This window comes from Euwallacea similis, chromosome 23, assembly GCF_039881205.1.
Source record: "Euwallacea similis isolate ESF13 chromosome 23, ESF131.1, whole genome shotgun sequence".
NCBI classification, from domain to species: Eukaryota; Metazoa; Arthropoda; class Insecta; order Coleoptera; family Curculionidae; genus Euwallacea; species Euwallacea similis.
In genome coordinates, this window is record NC_089631.1 from 1604538 (window position 1) to 1625644 (window position 21107).

The window sequence follows — 21107 nt, forward strand, 5'->3', positions numbered from 1 at the left end:
GCATGAGCATTCGAATCAGTAAAACCGGCGCAAAAAGCAACCCGAGAAATATATATTTTTTTAGTACCCTCAGCTTTAACAACTAAAACTCGCTGTGATTTCAGGCTTTGATTTCCCATCAAATTACTAGATTCACTTCTAAACTCAACAAATAAATCTTACGTATAGCGCAGATCTCAATTTGCGATGATTGATGCAAAACCAAAGCATTAAATAATACGTTTGGAGCTCATCATCATTCTTAATTAGTGCGTCATTCATCTACGAGGACTATGCAAGATTTGCATAAACATTCCAGATTATTATTTTTAAGATTATTCCTAGTAGTGTCGATAATCTGAGGCGTGGGATGCCGTGCTGGTGAACAGTATGCAAAAGCGGCTGAGAAAATGAGACCCTACTTGTTCCAAATTTTAACGATTTGGTACCGGGAATTCGACCGCAAAACCACTTAAAAAATCTTTCTCGGGGCCTCCTAAACCCACTGATTTATGCTCTATTGAGCCAGGCAATAAATTTTAAGTCGTTTTTGTTCAACCTATATGCAAGCCTAACAAAGAACTCTTCATTGCCGCATATCTATGAAGAGGAAAGAAGAGAGGCTCGTCGCGTGACCGCATCGCAATCAAGGCCCTAAAAAGAGTAATAATTTTTATAATCAAGAAAAGACATTTGGTCGAATATTTTTAGAATTATTAAGTTTTTAGGAGAAGAGCGATAAAACAGACATTATGGGCTCGGTCGTGTAGATTCCAGAATCGGAGTTTCAGTTTTAATGCGAAGCGATTAGCGGACGGTCAATGCGTCGGCTATAAGAAGTTTTATTGGAGCTTTGTAATTCCGTTTTGATGTTGGTCGTGTAGTGTCTCTAGAAATTGCGGAACTTCATGCGATAATTGCCATTAGAACGGTAATAAGTGGCGGTGTACCGTAAGTTATGAAATTGCTTCTTTGATGCTGTGTCGTTAAAGTGGTAGGTGCACTTGAACCGACTTAATACAGGGAACAAGTTGAATTATTGTAGGTCGAGGTCTTGACTTGTTGCCTACCTGGTTTCGAGCTCAGACAGCCCCCTGCAGGGACTATAAGGTAGTAGCAATGGAGGATCCGGTAGGAGACCGGATCTCTCTATGAAAAAATTTTTGCAGTCACAACTGACTTAAAAGTTTGATTCAGAATACAAATTGGACGGATGGAAAATTAATGGTAAAGTAAATTAACCGAACGGTCTCGTACCATGCATCAATCATGTTAAACGTGTATCTCTATGTACCAGACATGGGATTCCCGTATCACCAGTCCTTTCACTCAATAATTAAGGATATATGCACATTCATAAAATAGTAGATCCTATTTGATCTCGCGATCTCTTTCATGGTTGAATTGTTGCCCCCACTTATTTAATGTTTTATGAAGCAAAGCACGGTTTTTATTCGAGTTTTTCATCTGATAAAATCTCGTACCAACAGCCGCTGGGAGACTCCGGACACCTTCATTTGGAATGTTTCACTCCCATCTCCTCCTGGAGGTTAGTTATTACGTTAGAGATTTCCCATTGATTTTCCTGTCTTTAGTACCACTAAATAATTAATTGGATAAGCCCCGATGATCCCTCCTTCCATATACATTGGATATGCCGTGGATTCTGTCTAATAGGAATGTCTGGCACTTTATTAGGATCTCCTTGATTCTCCTTGCTTACTGTGTTCGAATCCTTTGAGAAAATAGCTGTATCATCTGTGCTTAGTGGCATCTAACAGAATATATAGGGTGGTCCCAATTCGAGGCTGGTCCTTGGGATATCAGAAACTAAATTACCCCTTCAAGATATCATCCCCTCCTAAGTAATGGAATTATAAACAATGGCCGAAAAGAAAAGCGTACCAAACATAGTTTTAAAAAGGGTCGGTTCCCTACTGTTTCCTCCCTTGTTACGTAATGCACGAGCCCTTATTGATCGGAAATAACTCATACTCGCCGCCCATTCGTGTGCAAAGAATAATTGTGATTAGGCGATAAACATGTCCAAAAACACAAAGCCATTGTCCCAAGATCGTTCCAAGAATCTCTACTGCCATGCCCTTCCACCAACCGAAGCGTAATGAAAATCAATATAGTGTGCTAATGCCGCTAACATCTTGGCACAAAAAGACCATAATCTTTAGGGCCAATAAATCCCAACCCTTCGTTAGCCGGCCCAAAAACAAATTACACGCTTTTTATGGTCCCCTAGTAAAGATGTTTGCTGGCAAAATCTGTTATGTGGGAGTAACAGATTTCGATATTCTGCGACCTTGTGGAACCATCTGACCGTATTGTGAGGGATTCGACCCACATACCCTGTCAATCTTTAGGTTTTGAGTGCGTGCTGGAAGACAGATTGTTAAGGACGAATGCATCACTTTGGCAAGAAAATGATCTCCTTAGCAAAATTAGTCAACGTCTTTATTTCAGTGGCAATTTTCTTCTTGAGAAAGTTAGCAGAACGTTGTTTTACTGGCCCCAAGGGGTGATTTAGTTTGTTCCTCATCACAAAGGGTAATTTTTTTCGTGAGAGATGCTGCAATCAAATCGTCAGGGAAAAAAATTAAAATTTTCTCCGTTAGTTCTACTAAAAAGTAGCAGTTTTTTCGCATATCTTCTACTTGTTCTTGGACGTTATGGATGTCTTGGAATAAGTTGAAAACAAAATTAGGCACTAGACTTGCATCTGCCGCCTAATAACTCATGCACCTCCAACGTTAATTGATGACAGTCACGATTCTCACAAGGAAATTTTAATCGAAACCACCCCGTACTACCTGACTTTGTAGGGCGCTCTCGTTTAGGGTTGCAGCTGCACCCTCGAAAGAACAGAACAGTGCCCCACCGGTGTTAGCGAGTGTGATATTCAAGGGCGACATTCGGTCCTTAATCAATGGACAAACATTGTGGCCCATTTTTCTAAAAACTGAGCTTTTAGAAGGAATTTAAAGGTGGTCAATGTGTGTTATTCGGGGGTCAATATGTTGGGGCTTTGTTCGGGGGTTGCGTTTGGCACAATAAGGCACGGATGGTGAGACTCCGCTTTCAGTTAGGGATTAAGTGTGTAATTTTTCAAATTTGCTTGTAATTTTTAGTTGGGGATGAGGTTTTGCCGCGTGCCCGAAAGGTGTGGAAGCGCTCAATTATCTCGGGAACTATTAGAGTTTTGGTGTCTTGTTACCTTTAAGTCCAGCTAAGTGTGCGAATAACTATTTACGTTTCGATACATCCTTGGAAGTTGTGCAGATTTCAGTTTGTAAATTGGTTCATCAACATGTAAATAGACTACACCACTGAATTTCTAGAACAATTTAGTTTAATGTGCGTTTCATCATATTAAAATGCTGCAGTGGCGGGCATGTTAGCTTCGTATACGATCTGAATTTCTGAATAAACATTCCAACTATGTTCATTCTTCGAGGCTAGTGGTGGCTTCAATTTGAGATTTTGTTGGTCAAAAAGGAAACAGATTATGCTACTGAATTTCGAGGTTTCTGTGCCATATAAAAACACTCCAGTGGCGTACCTTGTTAATTTTATAGGGCACTCTGAGAAATTTAGTACACCCCAAATTTTAATGATGCACTCTGGATTTGTGTTACGGTACATTTTTCAAATAATGTTTTTTTCTATTGCCTTGCGATTTTCTAGCACCTTCTTAACAAACGCAAATCAAACTGAAATATTCTGTGTACAGGATGTTAGAGCGATAGAGAATTTTTGCATATAAACTCCTAGTCGAAAATGAGCCGTCCTGGCTCTGAACTAATTTTTCTCCAGAAATGTAATGTCTTCTCGTTGACACTAGATTTGATGTTTAAGTGATTTTCGAATAATGCTTAAAAATGACGATCCTTAACTTCGTTACATAAATTTGTCCGTCAAATCATGGAACGATGCATCCTTGGTGTACCATCTACGGATTTTCCTGCACGAAAAGACAGGCTGTCATGACTCTCCCTAACAACTCCTCACGGGTGGCTACAGGAGTTTCATAGACTAAGGACTTGATGTAACCCCAGAAGAAAAAATTGAACGGGGTTAAATCGGGAGTTTGTGCTGACCAACTGATCCTTCTCTCCCGAACTATTATCCAGGAAATTGTAAGTTTAGGAGATCCTGCACTTGGCGGGTAAAATGTGAAGGTGCACCGTCATGTCAAAATTACATTCTATCTTGCATTTCCACGGGAACGTTTGCATTTTCCGTTATTTCAGGAAGTATGCTTTTCAAAAAATTATTATGAACTTACTATTTTTGCGCTGTCTAATAAAAATTACTTTAATATCGACGTCTTTCAGTGTCAACGAGAAAACTTTACATTTTCGAGCAAAAATTGCTCCAAAGCCGAAACGGCTGGTTTTCGGCTAGGGGCTTATGCGCAATTTTCTACCGCATCGTCTTCAAGAATCTGTTCAAGTTTGGCACCACCTTTTGGAAACACCTTTTATGTTAACATGTGTTATTAGCAACTGGCAACATCGTCAGTGTTACCGAATACTGATTTAGCTCTAAATAACTGAGCATTTCCATTCTTGGACACGCTGGTTTATTTCCATTAAATATGAAAATTTTACGTAATCTCATGTTCCTGAGCCTTTCTATTAAAACATTCGAACCTGTGCATTTACATATCGTTACACTTTAAAGGGAATTGTATTGTTTTATCAAAATAATTGCTGTTATTGAGTTAATTGGCCGGTATATAGTGAACAGCAACTAAAAGCTTTCAGTATTTACGGAGTAGAGAATCCATATTGTAATTTTCAACAGGCCCGGAATTAAGTTATTCCGCGGGGATCCATCTGAATTTGGCTTTTTTCGTCATTCTCCTCCGAAAACTCCCTCTTCGCCCACTCGAAAGCGAATTAGCTGGAAACCGAAAAAATCCCCTTGAATATAATTTATTTGAAAAACACCTGAGTTCCCAAGTGAATCGAATAATAACGGCAGAGCGATTACATATTCTAACTGCACCTCATTATCCAACCCATCTGGATTGAACTTTTTAATCAGTGCCCAATGAAGCTGGCAAAAACTTGAAAATCGTCCTATTAAGCAACTTTCCTTGATTTAAATTCAACAACTCTCCAAATCGTTAATTTATAGATTAAGTCTTAATTCCCTGAATCTTTAACGAACCAATTCGTTTCTGACAGACTCGCTGTTTCGCACGTGAATATTTAAAACGTCTCAGTAATGAGACAATTTTCATAAACACAGTTTTCCAAGGTAAAGACGACGGACTGGACTACACGGTTTTAAATAAAATATGCCCCGAGGGGGCTTTAAATATTATAATCCCTGGCAAGTCGGTCAAGTATACACGTAACATCAGTGTTACCTATGGAAAAACTATCCGGAACCACGGTGACGGGCAAATTTAAATTTTATGCGAGTTGAAATATTTAAATAGTTCCTCGAAGTTTCCTTATGCGGGAATTATCAGACAGAATTTATGAAAGTTGTTAAACTTTAATGGGAAGTAATTATCCCTGAAGCTATCGATTTTCTGGGTGGTAAAAGTGGGCAAACAATGACGATGTAAAAATCCCAAAGGCTTTGCAGCACTCAAGGTATAACCCACGATAAATCCCCGTGTAACGACTCGGTGACACCCCTCTCAAAAATTCCGACTACCGAAGCGTTTTTCATAAGGCGGTGGCAAAGGGCGGCATAAATTTGTAACTCGGGCGTCGAAAAACTGCAAGGCCCGCCATGGGCGGTCGTTTTTACCGTGCAAATCCGAATAAACCGATGTCAAGGGCCGTAAATACATTAACGGTCCCTTTCTCTGTCCAGGATGCCCGCTGATACTTCCACTGACAGTTCAGGGCCGGAATAGCAATGAGCGGGTGGTTTCGGGTAAACTGGAGGAGGGATGTCTACAATAAAGACGTATAATCGTTTCTGAGGAAACCTTGACAGTGAAAAGCGAGACTAATTGGCTAAATGAGTTGCCAAGCAACATGACATTTTTGCCGAAAAGCCCCGGGCAGGTTGAAGTGTAGCAATTACAAATAATGGGGTCTGCATGGGAAGTGCGTCTCGCTTTAAGCGGAAATTCATGAGTAAGTGGCGGTCAAGGTTTTGGTTTAAGACCAAATTTGCCTAAATGCCTCATCAGTACTTTTTCTTTGAACTTCGAAGAGCTATACATCCATCAAGGGGCCTTCATCTTCTTCGTTTCGGCATACAGTGGATTCCGTCTATAACGTATTTTCGGTTATTAAATACGTATTTTATTGGTCCCGCCGAAATATCCTTTATTTTTTGCCAGTTATAACGTATCATGTATAAAATTAACCCCCTTTATAGCGTCTTTTGTTTTCTCTTTATTTCGCTGCCAACTCCGGGTGTAAAGTACATTTGTACATTATAGCTAGATGGTGGTCTGGTGGTCTCCTAAGACGCCGGGAATTTACAATACTCGATCGTGCGGAACAGACATGGTTCGTAGAAAAGGCCGAGAAATCACACCCTTCATTCCTGAATTCTTTTTGTTAACACCCTGTATACATATGTACATAGTATGTACTACATACACACGCACATATGTACTATGTACATTTGCATCAGCATTTTTTTCTATTCATGTTCATGTGTATTACATTCAAAAGTTCATACAGGGTGTTTTAAAAAAAGAGTTCAATAATGAAGGATGTGATTCCTTGGTCCATTCTAAGAAAAAAAGTTCCTATTAACATGAGTCCGCAAAGGCACAGTTTTCGAGAAACAGGGTGTCAAAAAACAAAATCAAAAATAATTTTAACTTTTTTTTCCTAACTTAAAGAATATCTACATGTCCATCTGCCATTTGTACACAGAATTCACATCTTCGCCTAAAAGAAGCTCTTATTCTTTTGAACAACCCTGGGTTGTGTCTAATTGTTTGGCACTCATTTTCTATTCAGTGCTGTAGTTCATCCACAATATTAATTGGCCTTGAATATACCAGTTGTTATAAATATCCCCAAATGCGAAAGTCAAGTGAGTTTAGATCAGAGGATCTAGGTGGCCATGACACAGAACCTCCCCGCCCTATCCATTTGTTGTATACGTTTCATTTAAAAAACATCGTACGGCAATAGCAAAGTGCGGTGGGGCTTCATCATGTAAAGACCATTGGTTAACTCTATCAATTAAGAGAACATCTTCAAGTAATAGGGGTAAAGTGTTAATTAAAAAGTGCAGATAATGTTCTCCATTTAAAGGATTTAGCAAAAACACTGGACCAATCAAACGATCTCCCAAAAAATGCCCAGCCAAACATTCACAGAATACCGATTGTCTCTAAAACAGCATGAGGGTTTTCATTTGCCTAATTGTGGTTGTTGTGAAAATTGATTATTGTATTGTTTATAGGAACTGTTTTTGATCCTGTTCTTTATTGACGCCCTGTACCTCGAAACCGATACGTTTGCGGGCCCATGTTAATAGGAACTTTTTTTCTTAGAATGGGTCAAGGAATCACGTCCTTCGCCCTTGAACCCTTTTTGTTAAAACACCCTATATGTACTTAAGTTACTACGTGTCATTAGTTTTATTTGGATTTTTAGATAAATAAAGGCTTATGTAACACACGTAACATGTAAAAAATATGAATTTTTTTCTTATACTTTTTCATAACGTACCTCAGGTTATAGAGTGCCTTATTTTTGCTCCCTAGAGAGTATTTTATAAACGGAATCCACTGTATTTGTTCTGAATTTTATTTTATCAATGAAGAGTGATTTCATCTTTATATCCGTCCTCTTTGCTAATTTCCTCACCACAAATCGTAATTCACTCAAAATGTTAGCGCTCGTCCCCTCACTGTAGAAGCAATAAGCCACTACAAATCATTCATATCATCATTCCTCCTTGCTGCGTGAAACCCATTTGCCTTTGACCTAATTAGTCTTTATTAGTGTGCAACGCCATCGGCAGCGGTCATTTGCGGAATGTCCAGTAGCAGCAGCAGTATCCTTTCTAATTTCGGTTAATACTCTCCCAACGCGAATCTTTATTTCGGCAGCGGTGAGCTTAATAAAGAGATTAATTTGGCGGAGAAATCCCAGCTGGGAGAAACGCGTGGAACACCCATAATGAACTAGGTACCATTTCTCTTCATTGTCGGCAATTAAGCTAAAATTAGTTCCCAAGCCCGCCCGTATAAATAAACAAATCAAAACAAGTCAATTGACCCAATTCGACGCCCATTCCGGGTGCGATTAAAGATCCGAAAACGGTTCTTAATTTCACGGGTTAAATAGATTTAACAACAAACGAATTTATGGAGCTAATTTAGATTTATCGCCTTCTGCTCGTTCTCAATTTGCATAATAATTATTATACAAAGTCCGCGATTAACGTTTTCTTTACGTTTTGGGCGCCGAGCCGACGAATTCTCGCATCGTCTGCCTTGGCGACGGAAGAGAACCTTGTTCTTATAATTCTTAAAGTCCCCTGACGTACATTTTAGCATAGGCTTTAGATTTATGCTATTTGGCGTGAAATTTTCCAGCATTCCGGAAGAAATATTCCTCTTAGTCTCCAGGTGCAACAGAGAAGTCCCGGGATCCTTTCGAGGGGGGGGTGTATTAAGCTCGATTGTTCTCCGAGACCTAACAAGCTTACTCTTTTAGCTCTTCGAGGACTAAATTAACGAGAAACGCAGCGATGGATTACCACCCACCAATCAACTATTAATTGACTGAAAATTATCCTAAATAAGCAGTTTCGTGCTGGCAACCTCGGAAGTCCGGATGCCAGTGTGACGCGCACTAGTGACCATTTGCACATTACACGAAGGTTCGACGCTACGCCCATCGTCAAATCCCAATCAACCTTGCTAAATGACGAGAACCGCATTGTTGCCACGTTTAGCTCCTTTCCCGAAATGTAAGGGACTTTTTTTTAATGCACCGCCCAGCATTTTTTCAGAGATTTTCAACCAACCGGATTGATCCCCGACGACAACCAGCCAATCCGATTGGGTAAAAAGGTTGATGCGGTCCACGCAAAGCGGTAATAAATCAAATCTGCCTGCACATTCTCAGGTTCGATTACCTTCCGAAGTGAAATTTTATGTGCCGGTTGCCTCACGGCCACAGGGCGTTGTTGCATAATCTTCCATTCGATCATGGCGCCGTATCTCCGCTTTTATCGAAGATTACAATTCAGGCTTATGAGATGGTTTCGCTTGGCGAGTGGTATTTAAACCCATGGATGGACCGGACAAAAACCCACCAATTTGGGGTACCGGACGCCTACCAATCGAAATCGCCTCCGGTGCAACAGGGTCGCTAATAACAGTTACACAGATCAATAGAAAACATTTTTCGATTTCGCAGCCCTGGAATTCTGGATTCGGTGTGCGGACGCTAGTGACAATCTACCCTGCAGTTTGCGCCCTAAATGGCGCTCCAGGAAATTGCAGAGGGTTCCCCACCGAGGACCATCCACGTCCGCGATCGTGGGTGCTTCCCCGAAATGATTATTTTATCCCGAGGCGACAGTTGGGTGTGTAAGTCCCAGAACAATATTTTTCGAAAGATAAAACCGATATCAATAAAGCACACATTAAACCTAATAATTGCAAAGCGGTACACAATTAGTTACAGTTATTAATGCAATTCAAAATTAAATCCTCAATATCAAGCCCCAGAACAATGGCGTAATATCCAGGAACGTAGCCTTAATTGATCGTATCCAATGCCACCACATGGGAGTACAGATATTTATTAATTATCGCTAAATTAGAATTTTCCCCAATTAGATCTCTAATTGATTGCGTTCCGTGTGTATGTGCAACGAAACCGCAGAGCGAATTAGATCCGCACAAACATAGGAACTCCTCGAACTGGGGCAAACCATTATTTTTAATTCCCATTGCCGCCTTTTAGTACCCAATTAAATGCACGTGAGAAAGTAATTCATTCGAAAATATTCCACGAGTTCGTGAAAACTTGTCAAGAGCAATTTACAGGTCGATACGCGCATTTAAAATGTTTGTTTTCTATTGCAGAAAGTCAATATGAGAAGGAAATGAGTTTCTCAAGAAGTTCGGACAACAGCATGGCTTCTGACCGATGCTGTTGGAGGTCGTCGGAGCACCGTCTGCGCAGCTGCGAACTGAGCAGACGTCCCAAGCGTAGTCATGGCAGAAACCGCGAGAAACGCCATCATCAAGAACAACAACATTCGGCAATAGACGCGTCCAGTGTCGACGTCACCAGTGACCCGAGTGAGTGCGGAACGCGCCTGTCTGCATGCGCCCCTGAACAACTCGAACCTAAAAATGTCTGTGATCGTTTATTTGAAGACTGTAACTTAGCGTTTAGTTTAGCGTTATCGGTACCGTGTAAGTTATTTGTGTGCCTATACTATCTAATGTGCGCCAAAGTGCGGAGGTCAATTTTCGACAAGGCGTTGATTCTGACGGTCTCGTTGACGGTGCTCGGCTCAAGTGGCGCGCACGCGTGGGCGAACGAATTGGACAAGAGCGAGCAATTCCTCGATAAAATCAATTTGGAGCAGAGCATAGCGGCGGTGTTCAATAAAGTCGCCTATGGGAGCACCACCAAACGGAGTATACCGGATAATTCTTACCCTGTGACTACTATGGCAACGATGCTGCTCACCACCTATAGGTACATTCGCGGTGAATTTAGCGAATGTCACACTAATAGTATTCCTTTTCAGATACTCTGATGGATCGGACGAGTGGGCAAGGGTCGACGTAAAGAATAGGAATGCGCCTGTCGATTCGGGTAGATCGAATGTTGAGTTCGAACAGCCCGAGTTCGAGTCAGAGAATAGTCGGAGGGACTTGGATGGATATGGGTCTGACTTGGAAAAAGATCATGCTCTGCCTACGTCGGCTCCAGCCGCGGACATTTTGAAGAACAATAACAACAAGCATTACGGAAATCCTAATAGGTAAGCCGTTTTAGTAAAATTCGTAATTTTCCTCAGGATTCTGGACGTAAAGTTTCCTCATTAGCAGATACGGTCAGTTATTTTATCTGAATCCAACATATCAGCAGTATGCAAAAAACTCACTGGTACTCCATAAAAAAAAAATGTTATTTTCATACATTTAGTCCACATTAACTTGCGTCGTGTGTACAAACGGTATTTAATAAGAATCGAAACTGATGCAGGTGACCACCCTGCAGTTTTTAAATTATAGTCAGCATATACACCCCAAAAACCTAAATTTCAACTACCGAAAATTCTGTTATGTACAATGCATGCGAACAGTGCGAGTCCTACTGTTTTCACGATATACATATAGCAATTTACGGATACTTGTTCCCATTAACGACAAAATGGCGAAGGTCTGTCTAACGTTCCAAAAAGCACGACAGCTAGTAAAGGAACTGAATTAAAGTCCAAGTGGTATGCTCGTCATCCGATCTTTGATCAAGTGCAAGCAACTCTTTTCTTTGTTCTTAAGGCCGACTGTGATGACAATGAAGTGTATCCAGTCCACACAGTCAATGAACTCCAACGAGTTGAACAGTTCCTTCCTCGACAGGAAGGCTGCTCCAATGCCGGAAGAACCGTGGCCGACGCCTTTGTTGCTTACATCATAAGACTCGGTAACTTTGTTGATGAAGTATCTCCATAGTGGATGCCTCCAAACTCGATCCCCGATTACTTCGGCATTCCTCACTTCAGACAACTTGGTTTGAGAACTGCAGTATACTCCACTTTCTGAGGCACGTAAAGTGGAGGTGTACGAAAGTCTGGGGGCTAAATTCTGAGATTTCGCCTTGAAAAGTCCTCGCTGAAAGCTTTCGGCGTCATTGCCATCGAATAGCTCCAAGGTGGAAATAAGTCTCCAGTATTGTCGAGACCGGTTTTCCTGGTACGACCACAGGGCCAGGGTACTATCTTCTGCGGCTTGTTCCAGGTACTTCAGGGCTTTAATTAAAATCCTCCTGATGCACGGTTTTTCCAGGAGCAGCTGTGTCCCCGTGCCTGCGGCTTCGCACATCGCCTTCAGCCCCTCGCGGTAGCTCAAATTCTCTTGCTCCAACCTTACCAGAGCGACTGACCAAATCTCATTATCGACGTTGTTCAAGATTTTGCTTTCGCCCTGCTTTATGTAGCATCTCCCCGATTTGACCAACTCCAGCAATTTGTTCTCTAATTGATCGGTAGACTTTGACTTGGTGAACATCAGCTCTTCCTCCTCCCTTTCACAGACCCCTGAAAAGAGTCCCTTTTTTTTGGTCAGCGGACTCATTCGCACACGCGTCCGAGTAGAGCATCGATGTATTTTGTCAGCATTTTACATTGAAATTTGAGCAGTTAAAATGAACTTTGACAAACTTTTGATTTACGGAAATATGACATGATAAACAAGCCGTTGGTGGGCGGTCGTGAAGGTCTCGTTAACACGGGGCGAGTTTTTCTCATGAAAATATTCATGGCGGTTTCATGTGTATTTCTTCAAAATAGAGGTGCAGTATTGGTTACAGGAACATGATTTTTCTTAGTAAAATACCAAAAATATAAAAAAAATTATGAGAAAAGGAACTTACCCAAACTAGCAATAAAAGGGGGCTTTTAGACCTGTATGCGCCTCCAGGACGACCGTCCGAATTCAGTTGGGCGTCCTGCTCATTTAAGTGTGAGCGTCACTTGACCCCTAATATAAAACGAGCGAGTTTCGAGGAAAACCTACTCATACGTTAACCAAGGCCTTGGAAAGGATGAGTTATTTCGTTAAACAATTAAATTGGATACGACATGTTATCCGGAAGTGGCGTTTATACATACACGTAGCTATTTGGCTATAAGCCAAAGGGATATACCGAGCTCAAATTTTAGAATGCGGCATTGCGTATGTTAGAGGCATTCTATTCCTTTGTTTTATCCCTCTTACATAATAATGATACAGAAATGTAACGAACCTTAAGGAACCATCGAAAATGGGGGACCGTAAGCTTGACTGGTAATAAATATCTATGAAATGGCATTTAAAATGAAGACATTGCAGCATATAAAAAAATACCGTTACTCAATAGAAAATCCGTATCATTTTCTTAGAGCGACTTTTTCTCTAATCCAATTAATTTATTTCAGGTACAACAATGACCGAATACGCCCCGACGTCAACTCGCCCCAAGAACAAGTCACCGAAAACATCTACAAGACCACCACGACTTACAACCTCTTGCGCAACGTCAAACCCACCAAATCCATCTACGGTAAAGCATCTCCCAGCTATGTACCACCAAGCAGGGCCTTCTTCACACCCCCTTTACCGCCAGCTCTTCAGAACCCTTACGCTGACAAACCCACCCTGCGGGGCACTAATTCAGAGAGTTTCGCCAACAGACGGCCTATTCCTCCCCCCTCTCTGATGCCTACAAAAGATCGCATCCCTTTCAGACCGGATTTGCCTAAAGTTAACGTGGAAAAACCTGCGTTGAGGCCTGGGGGGGATGTGCAGCGCCAGACCAATCAGCCTAGCAGCGAGGCCAGGAAGAAGAGTTTGAACACTCCCAGTCAAAATGTGAGAATTGGGGAGTTTTATGGTAACAAGAATGATAATATTACTAATTTCGAGTATGAGAAAAGGAATGAGAAGTCAAGTATTACGAGGATTTTGAGTGGGTCTAATGGGAGGCATGATGATATTCCTGATATACTTTTCCAAAGTGTTACTGCCACTCCCAATCTGGATAGACCCGAGCCCAAGATACCTAAAACTAGGGCTCCAGCTGCGGAGCCTAGTTTGAAGAGGCAGGATTTAGAGCCGAAAGTACCGGATTTGAGTGGAGTTAATGGTGAGGATGTAAGCGGCGATGTTAATAAAAAGGAGGATAATGTCCGGCAATCTAAGGATCGCTCAGAGAGTGTTACGGTTAAGAAGGACGTTCCATTACTGGAGAAAAAGAATGTTTACGTGGAAGATGTTACTACGCAGATGTCAGACAGTGTAAATTTACCTAATGTAAAGGAGAAAGAGGCCAATGTAACTGCAGTTGGTTCCGATCAAATCTGGCAGATATGCTGGAACGTCCATGTATACCTAGTGGTAGTAGGCTATGTTCTGTTGGCGGCTTTCAGCATTTACAAACTAATTCGCTACGAAAACGACCCGCACATGTTTTCAAAATCATACTTCTTGACCATACACCTTATGCTCACTGTAATCTGCGTCTTAAGAATCTTCTACCTCATTTACGACGCCTATAACGTGCACGAAAGCTTCAGCATATTTCTCTACGACTTCCTCCATGGGTTCCCTTTGAGCCTCTTGGCGACCACATTCGCAGTATTAATTCTTTTCCTTTTGAAGCGCACTTTGACTCACTTGGAAGTGAAAACCCGTCCAGTAGTCCTTGTAGTGTTTGCCCTGCTTCACATTGTTTTGTGCTTCTGTTTGAGCATTTTCGAGTCTTTGGGACTGGGCCCCGATAGGGCCTCGTTTTTGATTTGCAAGCCTGTTTTTGTCTTATTAGCCTGGGCGCTTGGTTTTAGCTACCTGTATTTATATAGAATCATTAAGAATGTTTTGGCAAAGAAGAGTCAGAATCTCTCAGAAATGTGCACTCAGAATATTTCTTACGCGAGTCACATAACTATCGCTGTAGCCTTGTTGTTTATCCTCTTAGGACTGGTACAGTTGTACGCTCTGTTCTTCATTAAGGTACATAAATTTACAATTACACATCACTGGATTTTATGGGGATTTGAGCTGAGTGTACGCTTCATTGAAATTTCTATTATAACACTCTTAGCGATCGTAGTGAGTCTGCGTATGTCCCAAAGGGAGAAGCAGACCTCAGGGGGATTTCCCCTGTTCCCATGTACCACCAGCGATTCAAGCACGGACAATATTTACCCAACAAACTGCAATACAAACCCCAACGCTTTGAATTACAGCAGGCAGGAGATGATCTTGGATAGCTTATCAACTGAGGCTGTGGACAGACCCAATTTACTCAAAAACGCCTTTCAGAACGACTCATTTGATAAAAAGAGCACTCTGGAGAGATATCAGAGCGACTCTGAGAGAAATTCCAACTTTGAGAGGTTTGAGAGGCCCAAATGGGGATCGGACAGGTTCGACTCTAGACAGAATTTAGATCAAGGGAGTTTCGGGCAGCCTAGCAGCGGTAATTTCGAGAGAACCGGTCAAAATTCCGTGCATAATTCCATAAGGAACGAGAGGGGATCAGGACGAAAGCACAGCGCTTATGAGCAAGCGAACAAATATTACACGAACAATGAGGAGTACCAAAACGATATTCTTGCCAACTCCGAGAGGAACATTTATAGTGAACCCATAGACAATCCACATGGGCATCAATACGAAAGGACTCGGCACGAGTTCGAGAGGAATGACTTCGATAGGAGGTCGAGAAACTCCACGAATACCTCAGGGAGGAGGTCCACAGGGAGGTCGAGGAAGGGACATCCGAGGCCGCATCTGGGGATCCAAACATTGCCCAACCACGACAGGAATCAAACCATGTTGGTGGACGACCAAGGGTTTGTGCGGTTCAAGGCGCTTAGGCCGGACCAAAACCACTTTTCGGACGCATAATGTTTGATCCGGACAGAGAAAAAATGTGCTAAGGGAGAGGTTTTTCTGTAAGAGGGAGTTTTTGGTTTTTTCCTAATTTGGAGTGACTGTAGATGTTTTGGTTTCTTTTGGATTTCTAGGTGAATCAGACACTCCTTAGTAGTCTTGCGTTTGGAAAAAATTGCGTTCCTTCTTATGAAAACCCTTCTTTTGTATATTCTTTCTCTGTTGGTGATAGATCAATAGACTTTCCCATCTTTTCGGCTAGGGTAACAAGCGATAGCATTTTTGGCCTAAAAGTTACAAATATTCCGTGTAGTGATTGGAAATTGTAGACGAATAAATTTCCGGGCTGCGTTTTTGCGGTAGACTAATGCGAAACGGTGAAACTAGAGTTGTATATCAAAAGGCAGAGGTTATTTCCTTCTGAATTGATAGAGTCGGCCCTGATAACACAAGGCGTCATGAAATTTTGTAGATGAAATTCAGGGGATGAGTTTTTAACAAAACTAAGAAAAAATCCTTCTAAACATAAGTCCACATATATTTTTTATACCAATAACCAATTCCTAAGAAAAATGCTTTGCCTGTAGCCACTGTGAGAAGCAAAGGGTTCGATAATCATTAAGTTATGTGATTACCATATCCAGTTTTTAAGCAATACACTTCTCAAAGCATTCAATAATGAAATAAATATTCATTCCCACTTAGGGTCCCCGCACACCACAGACTAAACAATCGGCTGATCGCTTATTTGGTCGGATCAGAGTGCATCATCATATGCATGCATCTAGCGACCAACTTAAAATCGGTGAATATGCGCGCACACGTATGTCTTTATGGCAATTAAGCAACCGACTAAATTGTCAACCAGGCCAAAGTCTGTAGTTTGCGGTGGCCTTAAATAAATAAAGCCAAGAGGAGAATCACCTACAAAAATGTGTTCACTGAAGTTCCGTTTTTAAGAAAAAAGTCGCCTAAACGTGCATAAAATTCTATTGAATTCATCTTCGCATTAACTGTTCTTATGAGAGAATCTGCAGGCAGGTCCTCGCTCGGATGAACTCGTAAGGATGTTTCACATGCAAGGCGTTCAGAAGTCAAGTAGACTACATTGGTAGGACGTACATAATCTTCTTCAGTTCAGTCCAAATGGTAAAGATCGTAGAGCTGACTATAGACTAGAGGGATCTCAATGGCAAATATCAAGTTACCTTGATCATAGTTTGCGTTTAACTCAAATATAGTGAAGGACTTGTCGATGCTGTCTAACGGACTAGGAAACTGCACGTTAGTGGACAAGCGAAGTTTAGATAATTGTTTGTATAAATTCGTTAGAATTATAATAGAACGGTGACTAACTTTTTATTTTCTGGACAATATGGCGGAAAAATATTTTCGCATTTTTCCTTTTATTCAATTTGTTTTCTAGACAATATGGCGAAAATTGGGACATTCCATTCTGCATTTAATTCAGATATCACTTGAGATAAGAGTAAAATAACGGAAGTATTACTTAATGATTCCGCGCGGTTTCAACAAGCTTATATGGAAGCTTGAAGTTTTAAAAAAAATTGTTGAACTTTGGCATATTGGCATTGAGCTTTGCTTCATTAGATCGTAGCCATCGTGTCGTAAATTCATAGAGTTCTCAATCATTTCATTTTTCTTAACGCCCTGTATATTCTAAATCCAAATGAACCGTTCCTAAACTTATAAAGACTGTTTTTTTGTAATTGCTTGAAAAATGACCCTCCGAAGATTGTCGCAGAGTTTTTGGACACCCTTATAAAATACGTAAAAAATCTCTTTCCAGTGCCACCATCCACAAACACGTTCCGAGCTAACCTGAACTGATTTCGAAATTTATTGACCAATGGTTTACTGCATTCTCATGATTCAATGTAGGTTTATGTCAATAAAAGGCAGGTAATATTGTTTGGAAATGCATTGAGCTTACTTGTTTCGAATTAAGGTTGAATTTCGTCCTATCTCAATATCAGCAAACGCATTGTCCCGTTTCGCAGGCGGTAAACGTACCCCTCCCTTGGGATTATAACAGAAACCACCAACCTAATGGTATGCAAATACGCATTGTGGTCATTAAATTGGAGGGTAGAAATTCAGAAGTTTGTTTTTCTTCTTAGGTGTCTTGTCTTGTTCGTTCTCTACGAGTCTTCATTACCTGTTCTCCTATGTTTTAACGCGTTTTTTTTATTTATTTATTTTCTTTTTTAATGCGATTTAATGGCTTTTCGATTTTCGTTTTTTAGTTAATGCTGTGAGCTTCCAGCATGGCAGCCATAAAAACAAGATGTCTCACAGTAAGCAAAATCTAGATAAGTTCGAGAGTACCTGTCAATGTCGTGCGAAGGGCAATAATAAGAAATGTCAGTGGTGAAACTTGAGCACGTTGACAGTTTTTCGCGGAATGATATATCATTAAATGTCATCAACGTCAATCTCTGCAAATCTACCCGTGCGTGACTTACCAAACCGCTACTTTGCATCGATCCCTCGCATAAGCGCAGCCCAAGCCTAAAATAACTAACAAAAAATGACTATAAAATACAAGCAAATCTTAAAACAAAATAATATTTATTTACACAAGTTTGGTAACGAACTGAGGAATTAGTGTACAGCGCAATGTTAATAGTTGGTACCGTCGGTACCTGCGTCAGAGCCTATTTTTCAGGCCCCTTATACAAGGTGAAGGTCGTATCTGCGGTCGAGCGGATATCGAAACAGAGTTTTTCCTGATGTATAAGTGATATAACAAAATACTCTTAATTCGCGTTTTTTTAAATGTTGGAAGCGGTTAAATTATAATATTACACACTATATGGTTGTTAGGACTACGAGTGTACGGGTTATACACTTGCGCACAACGCCGCACTACACGTTTCGAATACTTTTATAAATCTAGTCCCCGAACATACTGTTCCCGTGGCACTTGTATAACCGTCGGAATTACAAATATATTTAACTTATTAGATTGTAATGAAAAAAGTGTATAAACCTGCAAAGAGCGTGTACATACATAAACAAATTAAGTGCGAATATACATACATATTAATTTTAATTTTTTATATAATTTTTTACATTATGTGTACAATACAGGGTGATTATATAAAAGGGCAGCTGCATGTCTTAGCTACACTATTTAGCTACGCGAGCGGTAGCCTTGTTAAGCATGCTATCTGTTAAAATAGGAGAATTATGAATTTATAGGTTTAATATACCAGGAGTTCAAAGAAAGTGTCCCATATAGCTCCGTACTAAGTGTTTCGCTCTACTTCTTATTGATACTACATTTGACTGGTGTATTTTTAATACCATAGTGGACCCCGTGTAATCAGTTTTACGTTCGTTTGATGCGCCACCCGGCGCGGTTGTTTATACAAAAAGGAGATTCGACTGAGTAAGAGATACATTGTGTAACACAGCTATTTATTTTAATTTCCTAGTATACATACTACTTAACAAAAATTGACTACTACTACCGTCCTAAGTGTTTTTGTGCGTTACTTTTTGGAGTATTACGCGGTTGCGTGCACGTCGAAAGTTCCATTCAACAAGCGAACCGTCTATCACCGGCCACCAGTGCCCACTATCGCGGACTATCACGTTTCACGTGTCTCGCGCCTCATTTGTTCTCCAGTGAAGTCCAGATGCGGCCGTAAGAGAACAAAAGCCCTGGCCGTAATTGTCTTTTGCTTCAACCACTGTCGCGGACTATCGCGTTTCACTTGTTTCACGCCGCGCTTGTTTTCCAACGAAGTCCAGATGCAGCCATAAAGAAACAAAAGCTCTCACCGTAATTGTCTTTTGTTTGAAGCACCCTCGACTCTGAAAGGGCTCAGGGGGCGCCCCGCGTTTTTCTGAGCGGAATTTTCGACGTGCACGAATCGCCCGCTTTCTGTGTAAATTAGTTGTAAATAGCTTGTATGAAAAAAAAATGGTATTATTGCCGCGATACGATACACTTGCCATCTTGATTTTAAGCCTTTATTTTTGTAACTTTTTTTACAGTATTATTGATGTTATTTTTGTAAATGCCGTATGTGACTCGTATAAGTACGTTTAAGGCGAAGAGAGCCTGTTTGCTCGACGCAAACGGATATTTCACCCTTAAAAGCAACGAGTTTGTGCGTCCTACTAAAACATTCCTCTGTTTTCTTGCGTGAAGCGTGTCCACCTCATTTCGTGTGCTTAAAATCAAATTCTCAGTTCCTTTTTAACGAAACGTACTTATATCCAGCTTCCTCCCCATTTGCCAGTATTTAATTTAATCAAAGTCGCTCACCGTTTTTGATTTCTCTTTGTTTCGGTGGTCGAGTGAGAGCGATTGTACCTCTGTGCCGAGTGTGCGTGAAGCCACTTGAACAAAGATGTATCAAAGCTTTCACTAAGCAAAAACTGAGCAAACCGAACATGTAGGTAAATGTTTTCAGAGTTATCAAGGAAAAAATTGTAAATATGGCGATTTTTAAAGGTTTTTAACGTGTATATAGGAACGATTTTAAAAATCGAGATATTTATAGGCTCGAATCGATTTTGTTGTATTATATACCTGTAAAATATAAACATGATATGATAAAGAAGTTATGTACGTTTTTTTTTTTAAGTTGTAATTCCTCATGTCCTTAACGAGAAGGCTTAACACTCCTTGTCCTTAACTCCCTTACAGTTGAAAGAATTTCCAGAACATTCTTCTGTTTCACTGCCATTTTCGGCCAAAAATCGAAGAAAAACAAAAACAACCAAGAATGACTTTTTTCTAAAAAATAAATGTTTTTTTGCCTCTTAAAAAAAAAACGAAAACAAAGTTTTTTTTGTGCTAAAAAAACGAAAACAATTTTTTGCCTCTTAAAAAAATAAAAACAAAATTTTTTGTATGTTAAAACATACGAAAACAATTTTTTTGCGTCGTAAAAAAAACGATAACAATTTTTTGCGTCTTGAAAAAACGAAAACAGTTTTTTTTGTGTTAAAAGAAACGAAAACAATTTTTTGCGTCTTAAAAAAACGAAAACAAAGTTTTTTGTGCTAAAAAAAACGATAATAATTTTTTGCGTCGTAAAAAAACAAAAACAAAGTTTTTTGTATGTTAAAAAAACGGAAACAAAGTTTTTTTTGCTAAAAAAACGATAATAATTTTTTGCGTCTTGAAAAAACAAAAACAAAATTTTTTGTGTTAAGGAAAACGAAGACTTTTCTCTTTTCTCTTTTAAAAGATACAAGAAATTTGTTCACGAAAGTTTACATGGATTCTTACGTGAACCACATAATTGATTTCTCAAATAAAAATATCCCGAGTCATCTCACCTTGCACGCGAATTATTCAGGTATGCCGTTTAATTTTACACGTATGATTGTATAGCAATGGTCCTAAGCTTTCATAAGACGTCCATCATCTTCCAAATTAAGAGATTATGCAATTTTCGTGGAGGTACTCGTTTTATTATTGGTGTAATTAGTACGCGATGTCGATCTTTATCATTTCGGATTGTATTTAAAATGCTGGGCCATGTTGGCCCCAACACGTAAT

General features: G+C 40.3%; 1 protein-coding gene and 1 pseudogene across 5 annotated transcripts in view; one reads left to right on the plus strand and one right to left on the minus strand.

The window, feature by feature from the left end:
- LOC136416521 (uncharacterized) overlaps positions 1 to 20160 on the plus strand; it is a 71930-nt gene extending 51770 nt beyond the window's left edge. For all 5 annotated transcript variants that reach the window (XM_066401719.1, XM_066401723.1, XM_066401724.1 and 2 more), the window contains 3 exons: positions 10034 to 10658; positions 10711 to 10947; positions 13105 to 20160. In XM_066401719.1, coding sequence (XP_066257816.1) covers positions 10034 to 10658; positions 10711 to 10947; positions 13105 to 15577 — 3335 coding nt within the window. In that variant the 3' untranslated portion in view covers positions 15578 to 20160. The remainder of the gene's footprint in view (positions 1 to 10033; positions 10659 to 10710; positions 10948 to 13104) is intronic.
- On the minus strand, positions 11355 to 12262 carry LOC136416498 (cytosol aminopeptidase-like; annotated as a pseudogene).
- Positions 20161 to 21107: the final 947 nt, after the last annotated feature.